This window comes from Dermacentor silvarum, chromosome 2 (assembly GCF_013339745.2).
Source record: "Dermacentor silvarum isolate Dsil-2018 chromosome 2, BIME_Dsil_1.4, whole genome shotgun sequence".
Classification (NCBI taxonomy): Eukaryota; Metazoa; Arthropoda; class Arachnida; order Ixodida; family Ixodidae; genus Dermacentor; species Dermacentor silvarum.
This window is the reverse complement of record NC_051155.1, coordinates 209,102,263-209,123,282: the sequence shown is the minus strand read 5'-3', so window position 1 is coordinate 209,123,282 and position 21,020 is coordinate 209,102,263. Positions and strand designations below refer to the sequence as shown.

Below are 21,020 nucleotides of genomic sequence, written 5' to 3'. Positions count from 1 at the left end.
GAAGTATCGGCTGGAAGCTTTGAGTAGGGGAGTCAATCGGAATCGGCAGAAGACGACGACGACCACAACAACAACAACGTTATTCTTAACTGCCTCAAACAAGATCCCGAGGTAACCACGCCCTCAGCTGCATGTGGGCAGCACTGCTTTGGGCGCGTCAGCTACGCTATACCTCCGGCGGGAGTAAATTTTGGGCTCTACGTCGTCTATGCAGGCATTAGTTTGCGGCCGACATGTGGTTGGTGCCGGCTTGCGCCTTTCTGCTTCTTTTAACATCACGCAACTCACATTTACCAGCTTCTATGTTCAACTTCGTAAGTTTAAGTTGCTCAGAACTGTCATTGCTTCTTGTTCGTTTTTCTTAGGTCAGCGCCCTCGTTTCCGCATTTTTCTGTCCTAAAAAAAGCCTTCAAACTCATGACCACAGACAAAGAATAGTTGTTCGAAGAGCGTACTCGAATAGCCGTCTCCTAACTCTTTATATCTTTCTTTTTTTCTAGAATCATTTACTGCAGTGCGCAACTCTAAGCCTCACATGGCTTCAAGGGGCACGCACTACAGTCCGCGAGAGTTCCCACGTTAGATGGTCAAAAGAAAATCCTCTTAGGCCATATAGGATTTCGCACAAATCGTGTAGGATTAGACTGGCTTACACCAAGTATTTAGCGGCAATCCTCCAGCTCATGACACTGAGAAAGTATAGAGTGAATAGAGAAAGTATAGAAGTATAGAGAAAGTAGTATAGAGTGTCTTCAAATTTTTATTTTCTTGAATATTATTTAACACGTCATGCGAGCCATACGCTAGTGTGACTTTCACAGTTTCCTTATGCTCCGTGACCGACATACTGCACACGGGAAGTTACGGTAAAGCAAGTGCTTAATGCACGATAAAGTATTAAATACCTTCTTAATTTTTGCATTCGTAGTGTACATGTATACGTATTGGAAACCTTAAGACAGTCGTATTTCAATGCAATAGTATTTTGTTGTGCCATTTGAAGCTCGTGTTTCAAACTATTCATTACGACATTTGTCGTCCAGTGCGGCTGCTCTCTCATTCTCGAAGGGCAGAATTAATGGGAAGATGAGCATCGCGCGGATTCACGCGTCTCACCACGTAGCCGTTTTGTCTTTTCGTTGTGGGGGTTCAACAGGCAGAGTTCTCCCTGTATAGAATCGGCTGGCAATTGAAGCAGCCGAGAACTTAGTTCTTTTCCTAGGTAGGAAAAGGCAGCACTCTACTCACTCGCCACTTTTCCAACTTCATTTCTTTACTTGCGCTTTTTCCTGCTGCTGCTCTTTGATAGTTGTAAGAGCTTTAGTGTTAGGCCTTTACCACACATCGAGCGCCTGCTTGAACTGCCCTAGCTCCAAACCACTCCGGGTGGTCGTGACAGGTGGAAGTGTAAACAGCACTCGTCTCCCAACAACGTACTCAAAAGAAGTTTCTACAGCAACCGCCAGGTTTTGCGACGACAGTAAGCTTTAACTGTAGGTGCTATTTTCTTTAAGTCTTACAAGGTCTGGGTGCTTTATTTAGTTGTTTCAAGATATCGTTAAAGGCCCCAAGAGAAGTAGCAGTGCCACTTTGAGCACGGCAGCCTCGTCGGCAATCGTACTTTGAGTTTCATCAGGCTAGAAGGGACACGGTAACGCGATCTCTTCGCACAAATCTTCGTATAATTGCGTTCTCAGGTCGACAAAGAAAGGAAGAAAAAAAAACTGAGGAGATTACACAACGAGGTTACAGATTACACAATGGCAAGCGCCCTTAACCCTTTATTTAGTAGCTCAACAATATTGGTGACCTAACAAAAGCACCCGCAAAAGGTACACAAATCCAAATATTAGTCTGTGCCTTTCAATTTACCTTTAGAATTGTGCCTGCTCCACAGTGGTATTCACTAAAATGTCGAGCATGAGCAGCAGCAGATGTATTCGACACAAAACCTGAAGGGTTCGTCGTTATTTTCTTAGCGCACGTGGGGGCCATATTTTCGCCAATGCGATTTTTTTAATTCCTTTTTTAAGAAAGCCCTTATTTCTCAACTCCATAAAGGTACATCTGGGCTTGGCGGTCCCTACGTGGGACTAGCCGGGTGGCGCGGGGTCTCCCCTGCGTCTTCTCTGGACCTCAATAAAGTTATTTCACTCACTCGTATCTCAAGAACACACATTGACCTTGCCAAAGCAAATGCCAGACACCAGTTTTGGACCATACATTTACATCTCACCACATGATCAACAATAATTTTGACCTACTGCATCTCGCCTATTTTTTAGAGAAACCGTTTAATATTTCAATTGGTATGTATTTGAGCAAAGCAAAGAAGAACTAAAGCAATAAAACCATTCTAGGTAAAGTCTTTCTTATCTTGCCAGTTAAAGGGTTAAGCGTCGCGGTCTCGATCTTACCCAACTCCGCGATTGCTCTAGCGGCATTCCTTTATGCACAAAACGTAATCCTAACCTGACAGGTGAAGTGCTTGTAAGAGACACTTACTCATATAACGCATTTAATAGTTTTGTGCCGACAGTGAGTGGCTCGCCACCTTAGCGGAACACTTGTGCCTTGCGTCAAGACGGGCTTGACGGATACTTCGTACGCAAACACTTATGATTCGCTGAAAGTCGGGAGATATGTCTGGCTCGTTAGCAAAATGCACTCCCAGCACCCACATTTTACACTTTTCTTTTTCTTCTTCTTTCCTGTGTGATCGTTTAGGCGCTAACACGCCCTGCGGTTAATTATCTTTTTTCAATGATAATGATGATGATGAAAATGTATTTATTGGAGGATGGCTCGAAGGCCTATTATGTGGAATAGGAAGGGGAGAGGGAAGGAGAAATTAGAGCCGTCCTAGAAGCTGCGTGTCCTTGGCGAAACCCAAGAGCGAGTCCAGGATGGCCCTGTCGGAATCCGCCAATCCAGTTGCCGGCCTAATCCACTCCTCGTAGGACGACACTTGCACCGCCCTCAGGTGGTGGTCCCGCTGCTTAGCGTAGCGCTGACACTCCCAAAACAAATGGGCTGCGGATGGTCGCGTGGCCACGCCGCAGTCAGGACACCTGTGCGGCTCCTGGGGTGCTTCTTCGTCCTCCGAGGCTGTCGAGGGGCCAAGTTCCTGCGACGGAAGGGGGTCAGGAGAAGGGAAAGGAGGACGTCTCTCCCTGCGTGGCCGGTACTGCCGCCACCGCTCTAGCACGTCCGGTGTAAGGACGAAGCCGGAACGGAGCCTATGCAGCAGCACCTGCCCCGCCCTGGGAAGACCCACGGGAAGTGGGTTTGGGTCTGGCGGGATACTCGCACGGAGTTTCCTCTTGCGTCGGTTGGCTGCTACTCTCAGAGCTCTATCTGGGTCATACGGTGGTCCTTTTGTCGTGCTCGTTGTGCTGGCGCTGAGGGTCTCTGAAGGATCCCGGGAGATGACGCGGTTGGAAAGAAGGGCGCGCGCCGCCTCATGGGCTCTCTCATTTCCCTCGATGCCCTGGTGACCAGGGATCCAATGAAGTGTTGCAGTGACCCCGCGGACCTCTGCACGCCTGAAGGCCTGCTTGACCAATAGAACTTCTGATGAGGCTGTGTGGCGAGACTTGCAAGCATGCAGCGCATATTGGGAGTCTGTGTATATATCGATGTGTTTTGCATGCGTGTTGCTTGAGACCTGGTCTACTGCCCAGCCTATCGCCCGGAGTTCAAGTTCAGTTGGGTCGTCGGCATCAGCAGTTATGAACGTAGAATGTGTCGCACAAGAACCGACTACGTGGTAGGCGACTGCTCCCTCACTGGTGCGTGGGTCGAAAGCTGCGTCAGTGTATACTTGTTCTTGGTTTGGTGGAGCATCTGCCAGACTCTGCGCATGACGCGCAGCAAATGCTGCTCGACGGTGCGCATGTTGTGCGCCCATGTTTCGAGGCGTTGGTGTAGTGTCGACGACAGCAATGTCATCCCAAGGTGGAATTTCCGATGGCAGTTGGGGTAAAGTTGATATGTCCTTTCCCATGTAGGCCAGTAGTGCCCTGCCTTGTCTGGTGTGCTTCAGGCGCTCCTCGTGGCCTGCCTTCGATGCTTCGATGGTTGCGCGGAGGGTAGGCAACTTCGCATATCGATGCAGCTCCTCGACACGTGTGTGCTTCGGGAGCCCTGTGATGATGCGAAGAGCTGCTCTGTGGAGTACCTCTAGCTTTGTCCAGTGCCGAGCAAGCAGGTCATAACAGCGTGCTCCGTAAATCGCTCGGGATGTCAGCAGAGCACTCACAAGTTTTCGGCATACGTCGGTACCAGCACCACCCATGCGGAAACAGATCCGTTTTATGAGGTGCATAGTCTTGTGCCACGTCCTGCGAAGGTCAGCGAGCCACGCATCCGCTGTGCCTGTGTGGTCAATAGGTATCCCGAGAACGCGCACTGGTTTTTCCGATCGCTGCAGTGTTTCGCCTCCGAGAGTGAGCGTGAGGGCAGCTTCATCTTGCGCTGAGCCTCGGATCACCACGTAAGTTGTCTTCTCTGGAGATGGCCGCATACCAGTTTGTGGAAGGTAGTGGTCGATAACGTCAAGTGCCGCCTGCAGGGTCTCTTGCTGATTGTGAATCGGTCGTGACGCAGTCCATAAGGTGATATCATCTGCGTAAATGGTGAAGCCCAGTTCAGAAATAGCCTCTAGTCGCTGAGCCAGGCCTATCATAGTCAAATTAAAGAGCAGGGGTGACAGTATGGAGCCTTGCGGGACTCCCACCATGTTTGGGTAAACCTTCCCGACGTCTCCGTCTACCCGTACGGAAAAAGTGCGATCTTGAAGAAAAGAGCGTACAAAGTTGAGTGGGCGGCCTGTGATTCCGTGCCTCTCTGCTGCTTCGATGATGGCCTCATGCGTCACAGTGTCAAAAGCTTTCCGGAGGTCCACCGCCACGAGGATGCTCGGATGACGATTTCCTCGACCGACCGTGTTTCGACGCAGTACACCTTCCTTCACAAGCAGGAGGACTGTCATGGGTGCCAAGGTTTGGTCGAAACCCTGTCTGTGCTGGATGGAAGCGACCCTCTGTTTCTAGAAAGTGAGATATGCGCGTCAGGGCCATTCGCTCCGCCAGCTTACACGTCGTAAGTGTGAGCGATACTGGGCGCATGTTAGACAGTACATCTGGCTGTTTGTTTGGTTTCGGTATGGGTGTGACGATCGAATGCTTCCATTCTGCTGGGATTTCACCGTTGACCCACACTGCATTAATCTCATCGAGAAGTTGCTTCTTTGCGTATTCTTCAAGATTCCGCAGAGCCGCCCACGTCACACCATCATGGCCTGGTGCGCTACGCGCGTTTATAGAAGAAAGTGCCTGTTCGAGCTCGAAGAGCGAGAATGGGGCCTGGAGGCCCTCGTCGGTCACTGGCTGCGTTTTCCGGTAAATGTCGGCGTTCGGGGACCTCGACGGTTGGGGAAAGAACGTCTTCGCGGCATCATCTTGGAGCTGGATGACTGACTGGCCAGTTTTGAGCAAGACGTTTGAAATAGCACTGCGTGTTTTGCGCTGACCTGTCATAGCCTTGAACGTGTACCACACCTTATGGAGGCCAGTTCTTTCACTGAATGATGAGCAGTGCTGGCTCCAACGTTCCCGATACAGGCGCTTGGCGTATCTTCTAGCGACGGCAGTGCGACGTCGAAGACGCACACGGTCGCGATGTCGTCGGCCATTCTCTACGTACGTCAACTGTGCTCGCTTGCGCGCATCCCAAAGGTTTAGCATGTGTATGTCCGGCGCCGGTGCATCAGCTCTTACCTCTGTCTCAATAGTGGCCATTCGCAGGGCGTGCGACGCCCGCTCTCGTACGGATGCAGTCTTGGGTTGCTCCGCAAATGCTCTTCTGTATGCATCCCACCTGATCGTACGCACAGTGCGGCCGGCCGCACATTTTCGTCCCATGTTCAAAGTAATCCACAGTGGATAGTGGTCGCTGCCCCAAGCGTCTGGGTCGCATCGCCAGTCTTTCACGTAGTCTGGTGTGGACAACGTCAGGTCCGGGGTCGTGTTACGCTGTCCACTATGCAGCGCGGCTCGGGTGGGGTAGTCGGTGTCATTTGCGAGCACTAAATCAGTTGTCTCCGTGGCATCTACGAGTGCCGTTCCCCGGGGCGTGTGATAATCATAGCCCCACTGCGGATGCTTGGCGTTGAAATCGCCACCTATCAGGAAGTCGTCGTTTGGGTAACATCTGCGCAAAGCGCGAATCCATGTGAACGAACCGCGTGTGCGGGAGCTAACTTCCGGGCGCATGTATACCGATACCAGTACTACATTGCGCTTTGCGATCTTGCAACGGACAGCTACCACTTCCTGCACGGCAGTCGAATACTTAGACGTATCAATCTGTGTTTGCGGAATGTCTGAGCGCACAAATACCGCCGCTTGTCCCCGTATCACAAATTCGTCGGCTGCACCGGCGATACCATTGGGCTGCTGGGTTCGATGTCGTTTCCTGTTTCGATGCTCTATTGACGGTTGGTAATAACCATTGAACTTTCGTAGTGTCTGATCTGTGCCATTGGTCTCTTGAAGTAGAAGCGCAAGAGGGCGGCCGACACAGTCAAACAAGAGGTTCAGTTCCACCGCACAGGTTCCCAGCCCCCGACAGTTCCACTGTAGCACGTGCGGAGTGGGACCGTCGAGAGCTGTACGCGAAGCTGGGTGGCTACTGACGCGAGGCGAAGAGCTGCTGAAGCAAGCCATATTGTCGCTGGAAGTGCTGCTCCTGCGCTTGGAGGAGAGGATGCAAAATTTGTTGTACCAGCAGAGCCAGATCCGTCTGCTGTGTTATGGTAGTAGAGGCTGGTTTTTGCGTTTTGGTGGGTTCCTGCGGATTACATGGCTGCTGCTGCCGCTTGGAGCGAAGCCGTTCGAGTAGAGCTGCATGCCTTTTTTCATTCTCTTCTAACTTCCGCCGCAGTTCGGCGTTCTGTCGTGCGAGTTCTGCGACCTCAGCTTCAGCACTATCTTTCGATGGGTCGACCAGCTGCGATGGTGAAGGTGGCATCGGGGTGGTATAATGCGAAACGTTCGCCGGCTTGGAAGCACTTGGTCGAGTTTGCTTGAGTGCTGCTGCATAGCTGAGGTTGGAGCCGCTTCCTCTCGCAGTCGGTTGTGCGCAGTTCTTTGAAACAGTCTCGTTCACTGCTTCCTTTAAGGTAAGTGGCTGCGTTGAGACGTTCTCGTCCTCAAGTCGGTGCTGCGTCGATTTAACGTCATGGGGCTGGACAGTTGTGCGGAGGCTTCTCGATCGGTGCACGCCATGCCTTTTACGACGATAGCGGGGCCGTGAGCGGATTTTCTTGGCGAGGTTTGCGTCAGACTTCAGTTTCGCTGGACACTTCGGGTCTGTAGCCGTGTGACCTTCTTCTTCACAGTTGCGGCATTTGGGCGTTGTCTGTTTGCATTCATCGCCAGCACTGCTTCCTTCGTGTGTCTTGCCGCATGTAGGGCATACCGCTTCGTTCGGACAGACATCCTTTTTATGACCAAAGCGATGACATCGTTTACACACAATGCTTTTAGGTTCGTAAATTGAAACCCGGGTGATGCGGCCGTAGTAAACGACGGTGTTAGGGGGGTGGCGTCCTTCAAATGTCAGCAAACATGTCCCACGCTTTCCCATTGGGCGCGCGTCAAGGATACGTCGGTGCTCACAGGTCAGTGCTGCCCGGAGTTCAGTCTTCGTTTCATTGCAGTCGACGTTGTATATCACGCCTCGGCACATGTCTCGGCCGGGTGCCTGATAGACTTGTACTGGTATCTGCCCGCGGTTCACGTCAAGTTGCGAAAGCTTGAGAAGCCCGTCAGCTTGCCTCTTGTCGTAAACGAGCAATCTTATGGTGTTAGATGCTGGTTGTAACGTGTACGTCAAAGGTCTGGTGTTGACGGCAGCGGATGTGGCCGTCACGAAGTTGCGGTGGAGGTCCTTGCTTGATACAGTCGTGAGCGCCACATTTACTCGTGGTTTCACGACTAGCACAAAAGCTTCTGGTAGTGTTTCCTTTTCGAGCCGTGTTTGGTTGTGCTTACGCTGTTGCACTTTCCACGCTCCTCCGTCGCCGTAATCGTCGAACGCGTCCTGGGAGAAGCCTCCGGCGTCTCTAATGGCCTCCAGCTTCTCAGCTGAGGATGCGTAAGAAAACAGTTCTTGAGACGCGGGCGGTGCAGTCTCTTTTTGTCGTGGCGTTGTCACATCAGATTGTTGGCTTGAAGACGTCGGTAGTGTTTGCGTTTGCATGTTGTCTTCGTCGCTGGAAAGGGCGGACGCATCTTCGTAGGCCGATGACGTGAAAGAGTCGCGCCGCGTTCGTTTCGATACCGTACTGGCCGTCGTTGACAGGCTTGCAGAGCGGTCTCTCTCATGACGGTGGCGGCTGCGGCTGCGTTCGTTGAGTTCCCGATCGTTCTTTCGTTTCTGGCGTTCGCGTCTATGTTGTTGGTCAGCGGTAGCATGCTCACATCGTTCTTCATGGGCCTCAGCAGAGCGTCCGATGGTAGACGCTCCTGGAACGCCTTCGGGACGGTGCGTAGTCGCTTCGTTGCTCAAATCTTGGGCTGACGCCGTCAAAGGTGATGGTCCCGGTTGTTGTTGTTCATGGTCAACAGATGGTGGTAGCTTCGATGACCCGGGCTCGGCCATCAATGCCGCCGTGGCCATGCATTAGGCTTAGCAAGGCCACCCGCCGGTGCGAGAAAGCGGCCGTAAAACGGCCAACAAGCAACACACCTTTCCGAGGCTTGTCTCGACGCGTGGCCGATGCAACAGCGAAGAAGAGGATGTGCGACAGCAGGAGGTGAAAACGCGAACAGCTCGCGTAACAGTCGAAGAGAGTCGGAGCGCCAGGAGCATACGTGCGCTCGCGTCCGAACCGGAAATGATAATAAAGAAAGAAATGTAATGACGGCTATTCCTTTTCGCATAGCCGTAGCAATACTAAAAAAATATGTACGTAGTCAGAAAAGAAACATCCCAGGGCCAAACATCCTCAGCGCACAGTTCTATACAAACACACGAACATATAGATGTAAAAGGGGAAGGCAAGTCGCATACTCATATGCGTATGCAGAGTCACAAACATACATACGAGGCCACAATGCAGTCTGCGATGAGCAGTTAAACAGATGAACAGATGAGGAATACACACTGATGAAATAATGCACGCACAGAGATATGACAGCCAAAGTGAGTTTGAGCACAGACTACAAAAGAGTGTAACACATAATATACAACTGAACTTAAATGCAAATAATGGAAATAAGTTGTAGTTACATTGTTGATACTATTTGATGCGGCATCTAGAACTCGTTGAGGATGCCTGTGTCTTAAAAAAAATGTTCGAGTGCGTTCAATGCTTTGCGTCGTGTTATTTGCTATGACCAAGGACCCAGCAATTTCGCGAGTGAAAACGGTCAATGAGAATCTATGCAGTGTATATAGCTATTGTTCTAGCAGTCGTTTATGCGTCGCGTGCCTGGCGCATTGGAGGAGTAAATGTCGAACATCGCCATTCCCGTTGACACAGGAGCAAGCCGTGGATGAAGCCCGTTTTATGCGATGTAGATAACTTTTTGTTTTGTTTTTACCTATCTAACCTTCCCACACATGGTAGCATCCAATATTTGCCTCTTTTCAACCATGAACCCTAATCCAATGCGTTGGTTTGTGGAGACCAGGGCCCCACAAGGCCACTTTTTCGGCTGCTCTATAAGGCATGTCCGGCTGGAACTTAACCAGAGATCATCTGGTATCGCGCTTGCTGTGGTATGTCCGCGCGGTCGTAAACAGACACTGGGGAGGAAGTGGGGGGGGGGGGGGGGGGGGTGGTACCATCAAAAATGTCGTCGACGTGGAAACATGTAATGTCATATATTAATACGCTTTGGTGCCGACTGAGAGGAACTGTTATCCTAGAGCTTCAAATATTCTTAGCGAGTTTATGGGGTGAGTTTTTATGCGTCGAAGTTAAAACTGAAAGTAGCACTGACTAGCGCTCGTTCGTTCACTCTCTATTCTGGCACTTTTTACTGAAGACTACCGAGGTATCTTAAGTGCAGGGTAAGTACTAGTGTGTAGTTACTATGTTAGCACAGTGAGCGAAACTCCCCAATTAAGCGCTAATTAGAGCACTGCACGGGCCGATTTTTTCAGCCCGGGCCCGGCCCGAGCCCGTTTTTGCGTTGGGCTGCCCGCCCGAGCCCGATAAAAACTTTTATGGCGAGACCCGGGCCCGGCCCGGGCCCGGAAATAATCTACGTTACCCGCCCGGCCCGGCCCGCCACCCCTTTACCTTAGGCCCGAGCCCGGCCCAAGCCCGACTCGAAATCGGCCCGAACCCGGCCCGAGACCGAAAAATTATGTTTTTCAGAGTTGAGAAGCCCTACAATAACTCGCTGCACGTTACATGCACACCACCAGAAAGCCCGAGCCCGGCCCGGACCCGGGTCAAAAAGCACACGCCGTGCCTGAACCCGGCCCGAGCCCGTGAAAAAACTGTTCTACCCGGCCCGGCCCGGCCCGGCCCGTGGGCCGGGCCGGGCCCGGGCTTTCGGGTAAGCCCGAGCCCGTGCAGTGCTCTAGCGCTAATGAACGTCGACATGGCATAAATACACTTATCGCGTCGTGGACAAAGCAAGATGAGCCCCAAAGCCCCAAACGGTTCTGGCTGCCTCATGAATGTCCACAGTTAAGTGCCGGCGATATCATCCCCACGGGGCGTATAACGATATCCCGCTTTTGCCAAGTAAAACCACAAAATTAAATATTATTTTTTTTTCATTCCTACGAGGCTGTCAGCTGTAGAATATTGAATACCAAAGCTGATTCAGTCACGTTCCAACAAATAAATCGCTAACGATAAATCTGCGAACGTACTCAAATATTCATCTCCTGATTAGTGTAGCGTGACAGAATCAGGCTAACACTCGTTGGCATACTTAGTAAACTGTTTGTGCTTTCTACGCATGATGATGATAAAAACTTTTATTGAAAATAAGAAAGTAAACCTTGGGTTACGGGAAGAATACGCATGAACATTATATGCGTAAAGGTCACTTGAGTGCTTGCCATTGTGTGCTGCTGGAGCCGTATTTGGTAAGGATACATTTTCTCCACCTTTGCACCTCACAGCGCTTTCTTTCTAATATTGAAGAAAGTTATAAAACTGCACCATTTGTGCAGAACAGCTAGAGAAGCACCGCACCGTTCACACAAGATGACGGATTTTCGACAAACAACTCCGATCGTAGTACGAAACCTCCTACACATTTGTGGCGACGATTACAAAAAGACAAGTACATTTGGGTTGAGTGCTGCAGGAGAGCATCTGTCAAGTGCATTTTCGCAATCACTTTACAGAGGATATACTCGCTTCCGATGGCCGGAGATGGCTAGAACCATTTCGGTTGCGACATTTTTGGCTCTGCCGGACAGTCGATATTATTGAGTTTGAGTACGTTTGTCAATAGAGAATGCAGGGCATTTCGAGACCCCCCTTCGATAAATGAGTTCGTTGCGTCATGTTCTGAGCTATGTGTTTCTAAGTGACAGGTTCGCTCGACCTATTTCTTGTATGGTGTGTCGTATGAGACACAAAGAAAGGATGAAGTAAAGGCTATATCGGGCGAAAACCACTAAACCACGCCCGTCTGTTGGAAGAAAACGAAGCCAACTGCGTTTTTACAGGCAGCGTGCTTGTGTGTAGCTTCGTTGACGTGACAGAATAGTAGGAGAGAACGTTACGCTGTTTGATGCACTTATACGGCGAGGCACATAGGCGACTCCTTATGCGCGTGCATCGCCGAGTAATTGAGCCTGCCGTTGCAGATATTGGAAGGCCATGCGCGATCGCGAGAAGGCAAGCTAGTTTTCTGTGATTCCGCGTGTGATTAACAATAAACCGGAAACACTTGTCAGAGCTAATGTAACCGAATGAGCAGACTCTACTCTGCACATCGTAACACTGAGAGACAACACATTGTGAAAGACACAAACACGTTGTGAACTCCTTGTGCAGCACTGCAGCCCACTGCTCTAACCATTAAGCCACGATCGCACGCATGCTTGTCACGTGCCGAAGTCCCTCTTTGAAGCGTATGACGCGAGTCTCACGTTCCACTTTCTCACTCTATTCCCCTCGTGACCGCTAGTGCTTTGAAATGCTGCTTTAGACTGCACTGCGTTCGGGATCGGCTCACATTTTCTGTTAGATACCTCTAAGATACTTTCTTTTTTATTTTTGCCTGAACTTCAGTCGGACACGTAAGGAAGGATTCTAGACAAATCTGTGAACTAGAGCAGCTTAGCACCTTATCGATCATTCTCCAGCTGATTGGCTAGTGATATTGGCTGTTCGCACACTCATTAGCGCTAAAATTCCCCATATGAGTATTTCTGCCTGCACTTCGTGTTTCAGTGGGTGTGACAGTGTATCATCATAGTGCTTACCTTAATGAAATGAAAAATAAAGAGTCGCCGACGAAAAAACTGTGGTTTAAACAAAGCACGTTTTGTGGCACACGAATAGCTCCGGCATGCTCTACTTTCCAGTGATGAAATCCTCGCGACGATTATGCATTTCGCATTACCGCTCTCTTTCGCGAAACCGTTCAATATTTCTCGAAAAATTACTTTCGGTCTTTTTTTTTGTCTTTTTTTGTTGTGGGAGATAATTTTTCTAGAAGCAGGTAATAAAAGGCCTTAGGTGTGAGGCTTGTTTCACTATGACTACCTTATGCAAAGTTCGTCATGCTATACTCATACGAACCCCACAAAACGCACTAGTACAATTATTGCACAATTTGCTTTGCGCAATACTTTCACAGGAGTGCTACGACCGTAACTACAGGTTTTTCTCTCGCAAGCACGCCCGTGACGACAAGAACCTCAAATGCAGAACAAACCGGGGAGCCTTGGTACGCTGATTTCAATTCTGTCGCTTGAACCTCATGTCAGTGCCCTCGTATGGACAGTGCCAGCGAGCAAACGTTGTCCCACGCGCGAACATTTAGGCCTTGCTGGCGAATAATTAAGCCCGCCGCTTGAGTTGTTTAATTAAATTCGCGCGCATACAGGAGAAGTTGGCATAATGAGTGATGCTAGACCCTCCTCTCCGTTTAGTAGAACGGTACATGCCAAGCATAGGGTGACTCATCAAAGAAGTAGTAATGATAACACCAAATGAGAATAACGGTCAGGACGTAATTACGTGCAGTTTACAAAAAGAAAAAACGAACAAGCACACCGCGCATGACAACATGCACCGACGGTTTTCACAGTTTGTTCCAAAATAATTAAATAAAAATCGTAATGCGTTCATCTCGAACGGCGAGTTCGTGAAGGCCGTTAAGGATATATAATCAGGTCTGTTTTAGTGACGACGTGCTTCAGAGGTACGAGTCGGATTTCCATGCCGGTAACACCGCGAATTATGTGACCAGACCGTGCATTTTTGGCACCCCAGACCCACAATCGTGGCTCAGTGCATGGCTATGGCGTCTTTCTGCTAAGCATGAAGTCGCGGTGTTCGATTCCCGATTGCAGCGAACGAAGCGATTTCAGCTATGGAAGCGAATAGACAACCATGCAGTGTCCATGCAGACACTACTAGAATACCGTCCCCAACGATTATCGGCGCGTAAGGCAGTGGAGGCAAATTTATTGTGTGTGTGTGTGTTTTTTTCTTTCTTTTTTTAAGAGTCATTGGGCCTGTGCGAGCGCCTTTGACTGCGTGGGGCTGTCCGCGCCGGGAGCTCGCATTCACTCTGTATTTCCTTCCGCTCTCTCCTTCATCTTTCTATTCCAATGTTCCCCTCCTCCAGCGTAGGATAGCCAGCAACACGCCTTTCTATTCTCAAACCTGCCTTCTCCGCTTTCTTCCTTTATTTCTTTCTCGCTTCTTTGGAGCCCTGATTGCGTGAAACTTGTCACCGGCTGGCACCTTGAGTAGTTGCTACGACCCACTCGGCGTAGTGACGTCCGTGACCACGCTATGGCGCTGCGTGTCGGCGCTCTCGACGAGCGCGGGTCCCGCGCGGCCAGCGCCGCAGGATAAACTTTCGCAGCAGCGCGCGAGGAGATTCGGTCGACGCGTCGGCACTTCGCAGTCGACGCCGGTGTCCTATAGAAACCGAGCCGCTCTTTCGCCGGCCTGTCACAACTAAAGCTGCCGCACGCGCCCGACAGTGAGCAATATACCGCTGGAGTGAAGTTGGAATTTCCCACTGACAGTGTTCTTCCAAGACAAGAAGGACGATGTGGTGACTACGGAGGGGATGCAGTAGCTAGTACGTACCTGGAATTGTTTGTTGCGTGCGCGTGTGTTGTGCTAGGTATTCGTGGGCGTTGTTAGAGTTAGTTCATGACCGCGACTGTATGCGAGCCTTTCAAACCTGTTTTGCGCAGAAAGAAAAAGTTGTCCGGCCGTGAGTTTATCGAGTTTACAGGCACAGAGATGCAGTTCGTTGGCGTCCACCTGTTACGCCATTCTTGCTTTGAGGAAAGTTAGTTCATGTTTTTTAGAGAGGTTTCTCTCTTTGCCTGTTGTATTCTATTTTCTGTAATGAAATTTTAAGCAGTTTGCTTCGACGTGTGTTCGAAATTTGTGAAAACGAAACTTATGGATATTTTCTTTCGATGGGTATGCTAGACAGTTTAGATTTTGTGGTCTTCGGAGAACAGATACTTCGCGTTCTTGTACTTTGGACGCGGGAGCGGGTAAACATTCTTTTTCAAAATATATATGGAAACTGCCATTAGGCAGAGGATAATTTATTCTGTGGTGTGGAAAAAAATTAGCTCGGCTTCACATATTTAATTTCAATATTCGTACGCATAGTCACTGTTGGAGTGATGCTTTTTCTATACACCACAGCATTCCCGCAACTTCGCTGTCTCAATAGGCGCTAAAGCCAACACTGAAATGCATCTAGCTATAATTTTTTTTTTCAGGACTACATTACTCTAGGCAATGAAAGTGCGCTGTGTGCTTCACGCGAACCAAACACGCTGTGCCGTTCACGCGCTACACTGCTACGTTGGTACTGAAATCACACGAGTCGTCCGTTAGCGTAAGCTGGCCCAGTTGCGGCGCAGCCGCTCCGTAAACGAGGAACCGGCCGCAATTCATGGAACACCGCGTTGTGGATCGGCAGAGCGGCGCCTATTCCGAAAGCGTCTCCTCGACGCCGGCGTCTCGGCCCTTAGTCGACGATGTCTCAGCCAACTCGACCGCGCCGTGGGCGAGTGCGCGCGACGAGTCGCTCGCGCACATCGAAATCGCCGTCCTGGCGCTCATCTTTGCCTTCACTGTCGCTGGCAATGGCTGCGTTCTCGCCGCTCTGGCATCGCGCCGCTCCAAGCTGACGCGGATGTACTACTTCTTGCTCCACCTGTGCATCTCGGACCTCACCACCGCCTTCTTCACGGTGCTTCCCCAGCTGGGCTGGGACGCCACCTACCGCTTCCGCGGCGGGGATCTCGCCTGCAAGTCGGTCAAGTTCGTCCAGCTGCTGGGACCTTATCTCTCCTCCTACGTGCTCGTGGTGACCGCCATGGACAGGTACCAGGCCATCTGCTTTCCCCTGTCCAGCTGCTCCTGGACTCCGACAAAGTCCAAGATACTCGTGTCGGCCGCCTGGGCCGTGTCTCTGCTGTGCTGCGTGCCGCAGGTGTTCATCTTCAGCTACCAGGAGGTGTCGGCCGGCGTGTACGACTGCTGGGGCACGTTCATCGAGCCCTGGGGCCTGCGAGCCTACGTCACGTGGTACAGCGTCTCGGTCTTCTTCGTGCCCCTCCTGGTGCTGTGCTTCACGTACGTGTGCATCTGCCACTCCATCTGGCGCAACCTGCGCCAAAAGAGGGAGAGTTCGAGGGCCGCGGACGGTGCGGCGACCGCCACCGTAGTTGTGGACGGGTCTACGCGGGTGGTTCGCCGCGCCTTCCGCCTCAAAGGTGCCGCGGCGGCGGGCAACAGGGACAGCGCGGTGGCGCCCTTCATGGCTCCCCGTAGCCACTCGGTGCGTGGACTGTCGCGCGCAAAGATCAAGACGGTCAAGATCACCGTCGTGGTCATCGTGCTGTACATTGCCTGCTCATCGCCGTTCATCTGCGTCCAAATGTGGATGTACTGGAGCCCGTACGCCAACATCGCCGATCCGTGGACAAGTAAGTAAACACTTCACATTTCGTGCTTTCCCTTCATTTCTTTATTTCTCCTCGAACGCCTTCGTTGCTTTTCCTTGCAGATAAAGAATGCCTATATGTGCATTCCGTGAAGTGTAAAGAGACTTCATTGCGGCTCAGAACATGCGCACACTTCATAAAAAAAAAGAAGTGCTTCACCTATAACCGTGAGGTGCGCAAAAAAAGTGAACTCTCTTGCCTTCTCTTTTTTTTATGTTTTGGTCCCAAACAAATGACACACCCTCTGCTCTAAGCTTTCAGAGGGTTGTAAAGGAAGTGTACTGGCTTCGGTATAGTACCTGTTGGTACAATATTTGTCTAAAAGCAAGCCACAAACAAAGTATTTTAAAAAGTCAGCTTACACGAATTGCTCAACAGGTAGCGGGCCCCATTGGTCAGTGTTTCCTAGGACTTTTAGGACGAAACCAGCCACACCAGTCGGTAAGTCGGCACTATGCGTGCAAATTCGAAGGTCTTCTGCGATGTTACAAGGCTATTTCGCACAATGCATCAAAAACACGATAGGCTGGAATACTAAAGGAATATTGAGCCATTTTGCTAGGTAATTATCTATGTAAAAACATTCTGTGAAACATCTTGTCCGTCGGCATAAGAAGTACGCTACTTACCTTCATCAACTAGTCAACAATTGTGCGATAAGGGCTCCAGTAGGAGGCACGTCACCAACGGAGCCCGCGCGCAAATGTTATTGGATTCCAAAATATAAGAACAGTTGCCTTTACCCAAAAAGATCACGTGCTCGTGACGCCTACGGCAGAAAGGGTCTTCTACATCCGCCGCTAAGGTTTGTGCGTGCTGGCGCTGGCTAACACTCTCGGGGAGGCGGGGCAGTTCTAGTAGTAAAACATAAACACCCCAGAAAGTGTATGGGAAAATGGGGCCGCGGTAGCTCATTTGGTAAGAGCATCGCACGCGTAATGCGGAGACGTGGGATCGTTCCCCACCTGCGGAAAATTGTTTTTTCATCCATTTTCATTTCCATTAATTTATCATTTCTTTAATTCACTGAGTAAGTACAAGTAATTTCCCCCTATGTTGTCCTTGGTGTTGTTGTTTGTTGGCTTCTTATGGTATTTATACAGAATGTAATTCATTTTCGACCAAAACTCCTCAAGCAAGGGTATGTAGACGATCAAAATAAATCGAGCAGTTGCGTAAGCCTGGAAGAAAAATCAAACATATTAATGAAAACCGCTGCGGATCCCTTGTTCACAATGAAGAGCCAACGCGAGATGGTCTATACATATGCGTCAGTTGGTAAATCTATTGTGGGAGTATATGATATCTAAAGAAGATTACCCCGGGTCCGGCATGTCGCGTGTGCAGTCGATTGGTGTAGTTACTACACAGAAAAATTGATGTTATCCCGACATGGAAGCGTCTATATTCGAGTCGAGTTATCTTACAGTTGTTATGTATCTTATAGAAAACAAACGCAATATACTGGAAGCGGGGTAATTTTTTCGCGGTATACACGCGTACTCTGCAACCTAGCCGAACCTATCTCACGTGGCATTTCATTGAGAAGAGGCATCCGTAGCGGCCCCCGAACTCCAATAATATGTTCTTGTACGACCTTAGGCGATAGCTTGCTTTTATTTCGATCATACACCGGGTGTTTTCATTCTTTTTTATTGCCAATTATATGGAAACTCCAGGCGAATTTCTACCGTCGGCGTCGCTGTGAGGTTCATTAAGGCGGTTTCTTAAGTCTAAGGGCGATAAAATCGTTACCGCGCGCCGTATATGCCGTATGCGCGAGTGAAAACGTGTGAGGGTGAGCCGGCAATCACAGCTCAATCTCGCGCACGCAAGGGATGAAAGCGGGAAGGAAGCGCGCCGTCCTCCGTCACACGCAACGTTCCGGGGGGCCGGGGGGGGGGGGGTAGGGAGGAGGGCGGTGGCGCGTTCTACTCCGTTTGGCCCGGGCAAGCGCGCGCGCCCGCCCGGGCCGCTGTATATGAATGCAATTTGCGCTGTGTTCTCGCGCATTAGTTCGCGTTGATGCGAGACTCAGCACGAAGGTCAATTCGCTCGTTGCTGCTGCCGCGCTTCCTCACTCCGGCGTTTTGACAGCGAGTTTTCGCGGTCGTCGAATGAGATCTGTTCCTGTTTGCTTGCGCACGCTTGACACCATGCTTGTGCATTTAGTTAGTATGCCTATGTTTAAAAGTTTACGCGGCCGATAAAACAACTATCCTTACTTCGTATAGCTGTCCACTGATTTGCTATCACCTTGCGGGCGATACTGCGACTTTTTTTTGTAGTTAACAGAATTTTGTAAAATCGCCTGTAAGATTGTTACAAATTTGCTTATTGTTCTGGATTACTCTAAAAGGTGGACATTGCACAAGAAACCATAATGATAATTGACTAATTAAGAAGGTCTCCCTAATCAACTTTTTTGTCCGTATATTGGAATTTAAGAATAGGCTCCAGTAGACATCCGCTTGAAGTAAATTTTCATATAGCAATGGCTTTGAGATAAGCATCGTCAAACTTGCGATAAAAGTGAACTGGGTTCCACTTTTAGCCCGGAAACAGCTGGAACACCAATGTATTTTGCCGCATATGTTGGGAAAACATATGTCAAAACTTAACTCATCCTCAGAATGTATCATTACAATGTGCAGCGTGACTGGACGAAGGCTGAGAAAGGAAATGACACACACAGCGCTACTTTCAACTACAGCTTTTTTTTTATGCGATAGCATCAAATGGCCCATCGAGCGGAAAAGCCGGCGCCTGCCATCTGTAGCAGTAAAACGACACTTAAATTCGCATTGCCATTGGTTGCAACGCCACGTCACGAGCCGTGCCTCGACGGAGCAGAGCAGGGTGAAAGCGAACATTTGCTGCAACGCTAGCGCGCCAGGTGTTGCATGAGGGGAGAGGGCATCGTCTCGACGCCACGTAACCCTCGCTCTCGGCGCGAGTGCTCCTCGACGGAGCAGACTGATAGAATGCCTGTGCATTCTGCTTTATGGCGTCATGCTGCTTTGGCAGAATTTTCCACTGTCAACTAAGCCCGGCGTGACGAAAGCCTTGATGTCAAAATCACAGGGGCTTACTCGAAAGCGTCGCCATTAGATTCTATGGCAGTCGGGATAGATAGCATCACGTCACGGATCGAAGTGCACAAGCCTTGTGCTATCTAGGAGGCTTTGGCAGAACGGATGAAAGGGAACACCTGCTGCCACGATAGCGCGCCAGGTGTTGCTTTAGGGGAGAGGGTACCGCCCCGACACGTCACCCGATGGGCATCGTCCCGTCGGTGGCATGCGGTGTTTGCACCGCAGTCTGTCGTCGTCCACTCGCGCTGCACATTGTAGTCATGAATCCGAACCAACTATCCCCGCCAACGTGCTTTATCTTCAGATGTTGGTGGTGTAGCAGTAGGCGCGGTCGGCCTTGTATGCTTAGCTGGCAATCGTTCCACTTGAGCATCCCATATGTTGTTAGTAAGGGTGTGTCACCAGACGTTGGTCAACTCCGTGTCTCGGAAAATGGCAGTTAACAGTCGTATAACTCTCTTCCTGATTACTGTGGGTCATTCAGGGAACAATACATCTTCATAGCTCGCATGTGTAATACCTTTCTTTTGTAGGTTTTGAACGCCTTTATTTCCGCGTCAAACTGCGGGCATAACCGATTAAGTTTTTCTTCTAACTGATCCCTACAATTACAGCACATAGTGGGGAAGCAGGTCGTCTAGTCCTAAATAACGTAGCCTGGATGTAAGCGGAGTTAGTTCTCACCGGAGTTAGCGAACTCACCGGCTAGAATTCATAACTTGCAATATGTACCGCAAGGTAACCAGTTTAAAGGTTGATTAGTGAAATTTAGGTACTATGGTTCATTTATTTTGATTTTTCGTGCAAATAATGTCCGCGCCGTGGAGTAGTCCAGCTGAAGGAGTAGAATACCTCTAAATACCACAGGTGATATAAAAAAAATGTTTAGGATAAGAAAAAAGATTTATAAATTGACACGCGTACATTATGTTTGTCCGGTGACGGTTGTGCCACCGGACAAACAGCCGTGGTTTAGTTGTAGAGCGCCCGCTTCGCCTGCGGGAGGTGGTGGGTTTGATTGCCACCGCCGCCGGGCACCCACTGTTTCAAATGGGCACTAGTGTACTCCTGCCTGGCGTTCGGCTTTCTTCAGGGGTGATGCGCTTGGGAAGGGAGCCTGTGCCCTAAATTTCCGTCGAAACCCTCGTGACCACAAAAAAAAAAAAGAACGGTGATGTTTGGGCCACTGCCATGGCGGCCATTTACCATGTGGCTCACCAAATGCACCTATTGAGGTGGGGACGCCTTCGGGTTGGAGACGAACACCCCTTTCCAAGCGTTGAGGTTCCATAATGGCCGAGCACCAGGCCGGGAGCGCACTTGTACCTATTTTACCGGTAGGTACCCGGCTGCAGCACTTGCCTCCCACAGCCGCGGCGGATGCTCTTCAACAAGACCGACTGTGGTTGGACAACGAGGCGCCCATAGACAACCCGTAAATCTATATTGGGCCCTCCTTTTCAAGATGTGAACCCCCACGAAGGCCGAGCACCACGCCAGGGGACATCTCTACCCATTAGAAAACGCCGGCGGTTTTCCGGCGCCACCGGGATTTGAACTCGGTACCTCCCGCATACGAGGCGGATGCCCTATATACCGTTAGGCCACCGTTGCGGTAGAGCGCCCTCTGACCTCTGCTACAAGGTTATCGCTTGACACAAGGCGCGCCTACATGTATCGGATATTTCCTGAATGTCTCGACGATTCTGCTGCGGAGAT

At 50.2% G+C, this 21,020-nt stretch overlaps 1 protein-coding gene across 1 annotated transcript in view; it reads left to right on the top strand.

Moving 5' to 3' along the window:
- The first annotated feature begins 15,073 nt into the window (after window positions 1-15,073).
- LOC119440683 (oxytocin receptor) overlaps window positions 15,074-21,020 on the top strand; it is a 70,617-nt gene continuing 64,670 nt past the window's right edge. The window contains exon 1 of the mRNA XM_037705572.2: window positions 15,074-16,188. Coding sequence (XP_037561500.1) covers window positions 15,150-16,188 — 1,039 coding nt within the window. The 5' untranslated portion in view covers window positions 15,074-15,149. The remainder of the gene's footprint in view (window positions 16,189-21,020) is intronic.